At 42.4% G+C, this 12514-nt stretch overlaps 1 protein-coding gene across 1 annotated transcript in view; it reads left to right on the top strand.

Annotated features, from left to right (window-relative positions):
• magi2a (membrane associated guanylate kinase, WW and PDZ domain containing 2a) overlaps positions 1–12514 on the top strand; it is a gene marked incomplete at its 5' end in the record, with an annotated part of 242434 nt that overhangs the window by 152860 nt on the left and 77060 nt on the right. The window contains one exon of the mRNA XM_084573366.1: positions 10112–10231. Within this exon, the coding sequence (XP_084429492.1) occupies positions 10112–10231 (120 nt within the window). The remainder of the gene's footprint in view (positions 1–10111; positions 10232–12514) is intronic.

Raw genomic sequence — 12514 nt, 5'->3', positions numbered from 1 at the left:
CTTGCATTAGCGTTGGACTGCTGCGCTCGGGACGTTCGCACTAAGCTGGGGGGATTTTTGGTATTCACACAGCGTCAGGAGAAGAGAACAAAGGTGTCATTTTGTGACCGTTCACAAGGATATGTAGGGCGTCTTCCTGTCGCATCATCTGCGTGTGTTGGTGTCGGGAGGGGGTGCTGTAATTAATTTCATTATCCGCCAATGGGATAAGCTTAATTGTTAGAAAATAGTGAGTGATATCACTGATCACAGTGTTCTGGGGTCCAAGGTGATGCCTCCAAGCTGAAAATGAACCTTAAGCTATCAAATAACAATAGAGAGTCTTAACTAACAACACACTTAGACCAATAATCAAAATGGTTCCTGATGCATTTTTGGTTCACTGAAGCTACAAGTGCGAAACTTTTGTCTTTCCCCTTCAGATTAGTTGTACAAACACTTTTATAGACTGTAATCCTTCCTGTGCACGCAGAATTTCTTTTGTATTTGGAGCATGAGAAAGTTTTCGGGATTCCTACCAAAGCCAGAGAAGATGGATTCATAGAACCCAGGTTACATTAGTAACTACTTTTTTATAAATTCTCCTATTACTCCATTAGGCGTGTTACATACTCCGCAAGAAGTTTGTTCTCACTCCTAGGGCTGCGAGAACAAGAAAAAAGTTCGTCCTGGCCAGGTCATTTATACTTCACGAGAAACTGCCGAACTCTGGGGAAACCCTCCCGCTGCAGCGTACGTCACACGTGCTAAGCGCTAAGAGATACAGGAGACGGACGATGAGAAGCACTCTTCTTATTATTTTCGGACGTTGGCCAGTCGTTTTGAAGGCCACGCGAGTCTGATCATAGCGTTCATTTAGCATGCACCCATGCACAGTATGGCGATCTCTACCCAGGACAGATTAGCGGCCACACTGCAGATATTAGCATCTGGGAGCTCACAGAGTGGCTGTTAGCATTTCTGCTTTTCCACATTAGCCACGCCCACTTCCAATTTCTGATCAATCACAGAATAGTGAGAAAAGCATTCTGCCTGGTTGATAGGTCGAGAACAAGCTGCGAGAACTCCCAAATGAGAACTGCAAGAACAAAATTACATAATTTCGGGCGGCTGATATCTGTTAAATCCTCACTCTTGGTCCATGAGCATTATTATTTTCAGAGACAACAGACTTAAAACTCCAGTTAAACTACAAAATACAGAGAGACTTACCGTGCATTCACCCACTATAGGTTGAACGAAACGTCTTATCTACAGTCAGGGGTCAACTCAACGTTCCACTGTCTTCTAAAGAGAGTGATTTTGACCACAAAAGAAGACTTTAAGCTAGCAAACATCCAGGCTTTGAGATACGCATTCAGCATATTTGAATTTAAACTAAATTCAGTTTTCAAGAAAATTGCACAGGGCACCTTCAGTATATTCTGAAAAAATTGAATTTCTGACTTAATATGTGACTGACTCATAATTAGAAACTTTTTAACTTTCACTTCTTCATACAAGCTGTTAAACTCTTAAAACAAATGTCTTATCGTATGGAGTACTCCTCGTTATTAACGTATAGTGTCGTAAAGTCACTGTCAATACACTTTGACCTACTTTAAAGGAAATTATTATCACATTTTGATATTTTGATCAGGTGCTACAACCTGTCATAACTTCACCGGAAAGGAATCTTTTCACATTGCACGTTTGGGCACGTGAGCAGTATTAATACAGTTCCTAGAAATACAGTTCCTCCGAGAACAGGAATGATTCTTGCCGTATTTGTCGAGCAGCGAGCGTTGGCTACGGAGACTTGACGAGCAACGAGAAACAGTTGCAAAGGGAGTATCATGCAAAATGTTTTGCGGGGAACAAAACCCTTGTGGCTGTATACTCAGAGGAAACATGAGTAAAAATTATATGTTAATTCTTCTGTTACAGTTTCTCCCCATCCCCCTAGTTCGTCGTCTGTTTAAAGTCTTTAGATTTAAAATGATGATAAATTTCCAGTGGTGGCACAGCTGTGTTATATAAATACCTTTTAACTTATAACATACTGGCCTGTGTAATTATTCTCCCTACGCTTTCTTGCTTTTACCACCTCTTTATCTCTTTATCAGCCCTCTCCACTCGTGCTCCCCTCTTCTCTCCTCTCCTTGGGGGAGGATGCAGTCATCAATATCTCTGGCTGCGTTACAGGCGGTCCACCTAGCACCTCCTGGAGGGCACAGCTATTAATGGAATTCAGGGGAGGGCGGCGGAGGGCCAGCAGGCAGGGGAGCGTGGTTCAGTGCCTGCCTTTCTCCAATCTATCCCGCATTACTGCCTGTCAATACGCAGGGCAGCAACACACCCGCGTTCTCACTGAACTTGAATGAACCTGAAATCTCATTAAGCAGTCTATAGGACGAAAAATTACAGAATTAAGAGGGTGGTTTTGTATCTGCAAGCGAACCAAAGCGTTCGATATGATTAGAGTGCAAAGCAGCGATATTAGCTTTCATCCCCGGCTCGTTGGAAACAGCAGCTCCCCGCTCAGTCGGCTTTATTACTGCTTAAATTATATGCAATCGCAGTTTATTAAGACCCTGTTTTATATCATCAGTGAAAACAGTGAACAAGCACGTCGCTGCATTTGCTGTGTGTGTGAAGGTAAAGTGCAGTGAAAGCAGCTTTCAGTGGCGCGGCAGCTCCCCGGCCTCCATCAGTCCATTTGCCCAGAGGCGGCGGGCCGGCGCTGAATGGGAAACTAATCCGTCCCTCTAATGCAAGGGCATTACAGCTGCCCGTCACTTCCTAATTGGCTAATGGCTAGATTAGCATGGTTACAATAGGCCGTGCTGACAGTGTCTCGGCCAGTTGTAACAGAGGGTTTTTGGGGCGTGAAAGGTCGGGACCTGCCATATGTATCCGACCAGAGGCCATTGTCTGCAACACTTCCCTGTTATAACAATACAAAAAAGGCTCGGTGGACGCCGCTGGAGGCTGTAAGCCATCTAAATCCTGTCTTCAACCCCGACCACTTCCACCGCACGAGCAGCATAATAAAGATCAAGCTTTCTGGTTGTATCTCAGCTGCTCTTGTAATGTCACCTGCACCCACAATTTGTCTTTTACAAGTTAAAAATGAATCAAAGTGAATGCGAATAATTATGTTGCTTTGACGCGGGCACACTGTGCAGACTGCAACTGGGTGAAATTGCCATTACTTTGTGCATTTGACATCCGTGTGAGCCGACAATGAAACAAATAACAGGGATAATGGGATGAATAGTCTGTTTCGCTCTCCTGCAGTCTGTCACCTCTCCGTGGCAGCTACAGAGGCTGTATATCCTTTTCAGACATCACGTGGAAATTGATTCGGCATTAATAAATACTGCATCAATCGGTGAACGGCTAAGGAGGCCCGTATTCTGCTGTGTGTTTGTGTATTTAAACCAGAGGGAAGGAGACGGAGGCATTATGTTAACAAGGCCAACAAGCTGCTAAACATTAATGTCCACCCAAAGCGACAGCAATAACATTTAAAAGTGTGTGGTGCTGTAGTTGTTTTAATTAATTTAACTATACTACCATCACCAATTGTCTGCACATTAAAGGAAAACAGTCACACGACATAAAAACGCCAAGATTTCCTACTTATACATAGCTAGATGCTGCAAAGAGGCCAGCACTTCCTTATGTCGCTAATTAATATAGAGTCACACTGTAAATGAGAAACGTTAAACGAGACAAGTGCACAGCATGCTAGCAATGTTACACCATTATATGAACATGTTCGCGTTAATTAGGTGACGTTTAGCCGGTGTAACATCTCCCATGTTCATGTTGGTTTGGCACGTTAGCGGCATGCCAGCATTCGCTAATTAGCGCCGAGCACGCGCTATAGCTAAGACTGACGGAGATGTGTATATGTTTGACTAATTGAAATTTGGATTTGAAGGCGATGGTGGATGAAATGTGAAGCCGTTTGCAAAGATATCATCTTGAATATCTCGTCTCACACAAAACACAATACATTTTTTTAGCCTCCAAAATCCAGTCTAGTTGGTAGTTTACTTCTATTTCTGTCCATTCATTCATTCATTCATTCATTTTCTGTAACTGCTTGTCCTCTGAAGGGTCGCGGTTGGGGGCTGGAGCCTATCCCAGCTGTCATATCCCAATGAGAGGCGGGTAGACCTTGGGCAGGTCGCCCCATCTCTCTTCAGACTTGTAAAATATCTAATCAGTTCATCATAGAGTCCAAGTGAACGTTTGTAGACAATCCCTCGTTGTATTTCTGGGATACTGCATTCTCTAGAGGTAACAATAGTGACCTTTAACCACCAAACCCTGTTCAGTTTGTATTTGCGTCCAAGTGGCGGCAAATTTGAAGGTATTCCGCTAAAAGGTTCCTAAGATTTTGCATCTACTGTAACGGGGCCGGTTGACAAGCCAACAACATAACGCCTCCAGCTGTAATAAAGTAATAAAACCAGAAAAAACTGTAGTTAAGTGGTAACATTAGCTGATAATGATTGTCTGGACCAAACTTTGCGGCGATACAACCGCAAAGCCTACCTAGCTAAAAACAGCATTACTAGGAAGTAATAGCTGGCGAGGCAACAACTCAATCAACACCTATCTGGTTCAATCAGGAGCTGTCTTGTCCAGATTCTTAAAAAGAAACAGTGTCATGTTTTACTAAACCTCCTACAGAACAACCTGAAGGAGACGAGGCACATTCAATCCCATGTCTTCATTAGACTGTCTCCGTCGCTTCTTAATTCTCTGCATTCAATGCCAAACACTCACCTTTGAGGCCAGGAGAAGGACTAATATCATGTTTTTCCTTAGTGTAAAACAAATACGGTAAAGACAAACTTTTCATATTTTCCTTTTATCATTTTTTACCCCAATGTGTAACTGTATGGAAATGATTTGTTTGAACGGTATAATCTTTTCCTCGAGGTCTGTACACATGCTTTGACTCTCCTATCATAAATACACAGAACAATCTCTCTCTCTCTGATGCTTGGGGATATTCTCTAGATATAAATTCTTTGTCTCAAATAGAGGCCAGTGTTTCTGCTTCCCACAGATTGTCCCGGTCCCCGTTGAGAGTTTTTTCCTACTGCCTGCAGTTAAGTTCAAATTGTGCTCAGATTGTCGTGATTTTACTTCCCAACGTGCAACTGTGAAGCAGAACACGGAGGTCGTGCGTTTAATCCGGTTTGTTTTATTAACATACAGATAGCTTAGGGGTGTTAGTGCATTCTGTCGGCGCCACTACAGATGTTAGCTTTGACAGGGGGCGTCCGGCAAAGGTGCTCAGCGACACAAATGAGATCTGGACTCGTGGTGGTGGAGTCGAATCCGTTCCTCTTTTCATACACCTGTACAACGCTCAAAGAGCACAAACCTTGAATACTTTCTCCACTCTCCCAGTGTCTTCGTCTGCTTGTTTTACTTTGTTGTCTTTGAAGGCTCCACTGAGCCGCCCCTAAAGTGCAAAGGTGGATTCATGCTTCCGTTTAATATTGCACAGCGGTTCTGCTGGAGACGCCTCTAGTGTAAGAATTAACTATAGCTTAGCGTCGTACTTTATCTGTCTGCAGCGCCGCTGAACTGTGGCGTGCATTATCAGGTCATATCATGCTTTAATTATACGGCAAACTCCCAAAGTTCAAATTGTGTCCTTTATTCGCTCAGTGAAACGGAATGATTGGAAGGTTTGCACTGTCTGTGTGTGACACAATCGCCATGAAATCAATGACAGACAAGGTTTCGGCCCAGTCTCCAGAGTTTGTGTCCCAACATTTGATTGCGGCGGTTTGTGTCTTTGGATGATTGGATGTTTTTGTCACTTCATTTGCCGGTAGAGGGTGTATTTTAACCCAAACCATGAACGTTTCCTAAGACTAACCAAGTTTTTTTGTTGTCTAGATCTAACAAAGCTTTGACCACCATCCATTCGACCTTCTAAGGCACAACCTTATTAGTTGCTCTGCTTGCTTGTGCTACTAGTTCCTTAAGTTCATTAACCTTGTGTTGGAGGTGTACCTATTACATTTTCAGTTCCAAACTTGGGAGTTGTTCATAAAGAAAGGAGAAGGACGTATTTTGATTAACTCATTCTTTGGTGGCAGTTCCGGTTTGGGGACACATCACCACAATATTTTTCTTTCCCAGAATTGTTTGGCCGTGACAAATCATTGTAGGTAGGCTTTTATCAAATGCCATGGACCTGACATGTTGTAAATACAATTGAATGCAGCACGAGAATGGTGGAACCCACCGCTCACAATGCAAACTACTGTTGTCTTCAGTCGCAGTCTGTGCTTACTGCATATTTAAGAGTATTTTAGGTCCAAGTACTTTGGGTAGAGAATTACTGAGCCAATCTTTCACTATAACATGGTCTGCTCATGGTATCTTTGTAGCCTTAATATGTAATTATGTTATGGAGTGGCTTCTCATAACAATCTATTGCTATGCTGTGACCTCATGTAAATCAGACTTAATGAGATATACACCAATGAGGCATAACATTATGACCACCTTGCTAATAATGTGTAGGTCTCCCTTGTGCCTCCAAAACAGTTGTGACTCAGGACATGGGCCTTCTGCGGGTGTCCTGTGGTGTCTGGTAAAAGGATGTTGTTAGTGGGGGGCCTTTGAGGGGAGGGTCCTCTGTGGATCATCCCACAGATACTTGATCAGTTTGGGATCTAGTGAATTTGGAGGCCAGGTCAATACCTTGTGATGTTCTTCATGTTTTTTTTTTAGTTGATACGAAAGCGTTTTTCCTGCTGGGATGAACAATGAACAAAAAGTTGATGGTAAAAGTTTAAAACCCTTCAAAAACCACCTGGATGAGTGGAGAAACATCTTCAAAAAACTCAAACAAGCCTTTGTTTTAGCTTTTAGGTGTGCTATGACCCGTGTGAATGTGTATCCTCACAAACATACAAAGTAGAAAGGGCTCCAGGCTTTGAGTTCATCAAATAAAGTGGCTCTGTTTGCTGCATGGGTCGTATGCACTTATATTCACTTAAGACGTCAGCAGAGTGTTTGTGCCAGAACCTTTGCTTACCTATTTTTAGTGAGAGCTTCCCTCTCTCTCCTGGATTGGCCCAGAAACTCACCTGGGGGGATTTTACAGCCCAATTTGCAGTAAACCAACAAACTGATGGACACAGTATTTAGCCTAAATGAGTTTCTGTAATCAAGGCGTTATAAATAATGATTATATTCTTCCCTAGAAATATGATTCAATACATCAGAGAGGTTGCCCTATTTTTGCATGTCTGCACTACTAGGATCATGACCCACATACAAAGGACTGGAAATCGAGAGGCATTGTGTGTGCCTTCTTATAGAAATTGTCACCCTGGAGAAGTCCCCACCAGAAGATGCTGCTAAATATAGTTCTGCAACATCAAAGGTCCTCTTTGAAATGTGTGTGTGTGTTGGCTGCTCAGTCAGTAGCTCTGCCTGCGAGGGAGGCTAATCTGACGGTTACATCCCTCCTCCTTCCCCCCCATTCCAGACAGACACAATCAAGAAGCTCTCCTCTCGAGGTGCTACACAAACACAAATATGTTTTACACAGGGTTGTTTTTCTCCCGTCAACCACAGTGCTCCCTGCTGCTCATTTACTCTTACAAGCTTTTTACATATTACCCTGTCAGCAGATTCTTTCTGGTTTTATGTTTTAGCTTCGAAGGTTTGCCCGAAGCAAATTTCCGCTCGTGGTTCTGAAGAGGCTCATACCTATTCCGTCTGATAGTCTTGTTGGCATCATGTTCATCATGTACAGCCAGTGTTTCCCATACAATGTTAATACTGCGGCGGCCCGCCAGGGTCTAATTTACTCCGCCATGGTCTCAGAACGAATTGGAAATACATTTGCGAGTTTCAAACAACGTTGTGCACCTCCCCAAAGCCGCCTTACCCCCAGACCCTCCACACACACCGGTCGCTCAGCTGCCCTGTACTAAATTTAACCTGACGGAGAAAACGGCACGTACAATTCACGTAGCATGTGAAGCTATTTGTGTTGTTCACTAATAAAAATTTACTTTTTAAAACCCAGTGTTGGTGCTCTTGACTTTTAGACCATGGAGATTTAGGATTATTTAAAGAGAGTTGGTCAAAACCCTGACGTAGCCTGAGCTAGCTTAACGTTATAAGCGCTAGCTAGCAAAGTTAGATTGAAAGTCAACTGTTTACTATAAATTAGATTTATGCGCTTATACTTTAATTAATCTTACATACATTTGTCCATAGAATGGCACATCTCAAAAGCATTTTGTTGAGTATTCATGTATATGAACAGCACAGGCTGCTCCTATTTGTCGCTAAATCCAATATCCAGTTTATTTTGGTAATTTAAAGATGGACTGATACAAAGCACATGCTCTTTTGTGTGCGCCATATACTGTATAAATAGTTTTTAATAGTTAAGGATAGCTTCATACTATTTACATATAATATTTTTACTGCACCTTTATATTTATTACTTATATTACCTTTATTTTTTCTATGCTTGTGACATGTACGGTAGCTGCTACAAGAGATGCTGCCAAACGAAATTTCGTTGTATTCTTGTACAATGACGATAAAGCTTCTTCTTCTTCTTCTTCATTAGAAAAGATGGAACTCACAATCGGTGCCTTAAACTCAAGGTTGGAAAGGTGCGTTGAAGACTTTTTAGTTAAAGTGAGGCTTGTTCAAGACTTGAGGCGAACTAGTACCTACAAAATTGTTCAATCAAATCTGAATGGCTGCACTTCAAATGGGGATAGTGGGACGCACTTAGGGAGAGTCTCTCCTTCAAGATGTTCACAGTATTGTGAACTTGTTTTATATGCATGAAAAGTGAGGGAAGTAGCTCTTGGATGCAGGTTTATGCATCTTACCTTCTCACATTTGCACGGTCGCTTGGTAAAGTGAGTAAGATTGTATAATTGTTGGTGCTGGAAGGAACAAAAAATAAATAAAAAATGTGCAGACACCTATATTTAAAAGGGTTTTAGTTGTTGTTTGACCAACACTGAAACCGGTCATGAAGAATAACCACCATGCAAACGTCTCTAACTAGTCTGACAGTTGATGTTTGCCAACTTGCAGCCTGGAGAGTCTCTGCAGCTTTTCAGCCATTTGTGTGAAGTATACTGGAGCCTTTAGGGGCAGTAAGATGAAGAGGGTCGGTTTATCCTATTGTCTTTCTTCTTTTTTTTTTGAAGTGAACCAACGAAAACGGAACAATTTCATCCCATTTTTTTCCCACTGGGCAGTTTTCAAACCGTCTCTTTTCGTTGATGTCGGTTGTGTGATAATCGGTGGAAACTGAATTGACAAACTTTTACAGGCATTGTTCCAAACCTGTGTTGCGATGCCTGGGCGATGTCAGCTGGCCTTGAGTAAAGTCAAATCACCCCACGCTGCCTAACAGGGCTGATCTCTTGTTAACTTTAAAACACACAGATGGATACTTTATGTGACACAGCGAGGGTCTAACAAGTGTGTTTTACGGGCTCTGCTTTTTTTTTTTAGTGTGAACAACGTTCTCTCAGATGTGAAAACCCATTCAGCACCTCAGGGGCAGAGTGGTGTGTGTTATCACAGCTGGGATCAGTTTTAACAAGTCTAATTAGCGCACGGCTACGAGGAAGCATTTAGGAAGTCGTTTGTACCTCGGTTTAACACCGTAAACACGTTGACGCGCCTTTGTTTCTGGAGTAGAAATGATCATCGTGGCTGCGAACTTGATTCAAAATGCCTCTTCCTGTAGGATATTTTCATTGCCCCAGTGTTGCAGTCAGCCGACAGGACTGCAGCTCCTGTCCTTGACATCCTGTCAGCTCCATGCAAATTGACTTGATTTCTCCTCTCGGCGTCCAAATTGCATCACTTAGCTGCTGAAATGGTACCTTGCCACTCCTCCCCTCTCTGTGAAAGCTCAAATACACAAGCCTCAGCTGTGGAAGGAGGACAAGTAGGAATAAAGAGGGCACTTAATGAATAGAGCTGAGTCAGGATCGATGTATTTGAGCTCTGGTATGTTCGGATCTTTTCTGAGACTCTGACAAAGACTCATTCACATCTTCAGCTAACTATTTTCTCTTATCTCCTGCAGGCACAACCAGGCAACCCAAGGAAGGAGAGGTCCCGGGGGTGGATTATAATTTTGTAACCGTTGACCGGTTTATGGAACTGGAGAAAAGTGGATCCTTGCTAGAGAGCGGAACATATGAAGGTATGGATCTTCTTTGTGATATTTCTTGTGTTTTGAGGGTTTTAATGCAGCATGGCAGGCATTTCTCTCTGAGTGACTGACTGCTGGGACGTGGCTCACTGTTCCGCCTCGCAAGTATGCTTCCATCCATCCATCCATCTTCTGCCCCTGCGGAGACGAGGCTGCCATCCGTCATGACGGACACCGAAGGGAATCGTCTGTATATTCTGAATGAAGAGGAAACCAGCACACTCACTTGGAGAACACACATGTGGTACTTTCATGCTGGCATTTCTCTTGGCTCAGTCCTTGAGCAGGAGCTGCAGTGGCTCTTCAGTTGCCTAATCGAAACAAACAGACGGTCTCTATCCTCCCTCTCCTGTGGTCAGACAGGCCCGGGGCTTGGATTTTAAAGTACTCACAAAATGCATCCCCTGGTCTGCCCGGCCACCTCCGTCTCTCAGGAGACCTCTGCCATTATATAGATAACACATAACTTTCTTCTCTCCCACCTGATTCCGGTCTCTGTCGGCCTGTCGCCACTGCAGGAAGGAGAAAAATATTGAAATTACAGATGGGCAATTTAATGGTCGGTTGCCAGAAGCAATGTTAGATCTTTTAGCCGATGGGTGCTGCCTTTTCGTGGCGAGAGGGAGACAGGGTTTCTTCTGCGTGGTCACTCAGCCATCACTCAGCGTTTTATACATTTTAGTCATTTAATGGCCAATTAGGTGTGGAAGAAAGTGAGAATGAGTGGTTTTTAAAGAGGAGACGGCGGCTGTTACAGCAGCAGAGCGGTTCAGCTTATTACAAAGAACTAGAAACTTTCAGGTTGAGTTCTTTCTCCATAACATAAAGTTTTTTCTGTGTTTTTAGCAAATATTTTAAAGAAACTGAGTCACTGTTCTTTTTATAGTGTAATAAAATGTTCTTTAAAAAGGGATATCAACTTTTTGATGATGAAACATAATGTTGAGATAACCCCATCCCCCTGTTTTTTTCCTTTCTCCATGTATCAAAAAGTGCGTGTCTGAGTGAGACATAAAGGGATAAGCCCCGCCCCCAACTGCCTCCAATATTTACGGTTAAACCTATTTTTGTTACCAGACATTTGGTATTTTTTGCCTGAGTATCCATGGCACTGTCAGGAAAGTGCCAGCCCTCTTCCAAAAAGGGGCGTGGCCAGCATCAGCTCATTTGCATTTAAAGGTACAGACGCTGAAACAGCCTGTTAGGAAGGAAGCAAACACCGGGGGTACACAACCGTGGGTAGAATGAACGATCTGAGCTGTATTTTGAGCTGAATCTTAGAAGACACATTCTGGGGACATGTGTCTCACATGTCCCCAGAATGTGTCTTCTAACACTTACACTAACTTGTAAAAATAGGTATCATATGGGACCTTTAATCTTATACTTGGGGCCCGTTAAAGTAGGTTCGGGATATGGCGATATATTTGAATCATTTTCACATAACATCTTAGAAATTTAATTTGATTGTGGCTCTAAATACTATAATAACAGGTTTTGTCACACCTTCTATAAATAACTATAAATCAACTATCACCAAAATAATGTCACAGTGTGATGTTTCACGTAAAGTAGTGTAATAAAATGTGAGAGAAAGCTACTAACAGCTAGCAATGTAAATTCAGATTACCTAGGGTAGACTAATTAAAACAGAGAATGTTATTAACGCTGTCCTGTTTGAACTCGCTGACATTGTCAAAACATGTTAGTTTGTCTATTTCACCTCATTAAACTGTTCAACAAAGAAAACCTTCATCATTTTTCATGCAGAAAATGATTTTGATTTGCAGCCTGGAGCCACAAAATAACTACTTTCATTTATCTATTATCCAGGCTCCTTGTTTCTGCATTTCCTTAAAAAAATAAAAATAAATCAGAATTTGTAAATTAATTAATTAATACACTTTTCGCTTTATTCAGACACTTTTGTAAGCGTGAACGTGAGACCCTAGATCTTCGCAGCTGTCAGATATGACAATTTCCCCCACTAAATCTAACTTCAAAGTCCAGGTTTCTGTAGCGCTGCTGCATGTTATTTAAATTCACACGTGGAGCATAATTTCTCCTCAGAGGTAAATCTTCAGCTCATTAAGGCTCCTGGATTTGTGTCTGCGGTTCGGTCTCTCTAATCCCAACAGTGCCCCTAATCTTTTTACCGGTTCTCTTCTACATTTTTCATTGCTGCCTTCATGTTTCCTGCAATGTGAACATGATGTTTCAATAGGTCTTTCCAACGCAGATGGAGACACTGGTGTTTTTCTAAATCCCTCTGGG

This window comes from Chelon labrosus, assembly GCF_963514085.1.
Source record: "Chelon labrosus genome assembly, chromosome: 23".
Taxonomy (NCBI): domain Eukaryota; kingdom Metazoa; phylum Chordata; class Actinopteri; order Mugiliformes; family Mugilidae; genus Chelon; species Chelon labrosus.
The sequence above is the reverse complement of the archived record's forward strand: the minus strand, read 5'-3'. Positions and strand labels throughout refer to the sequence as shown.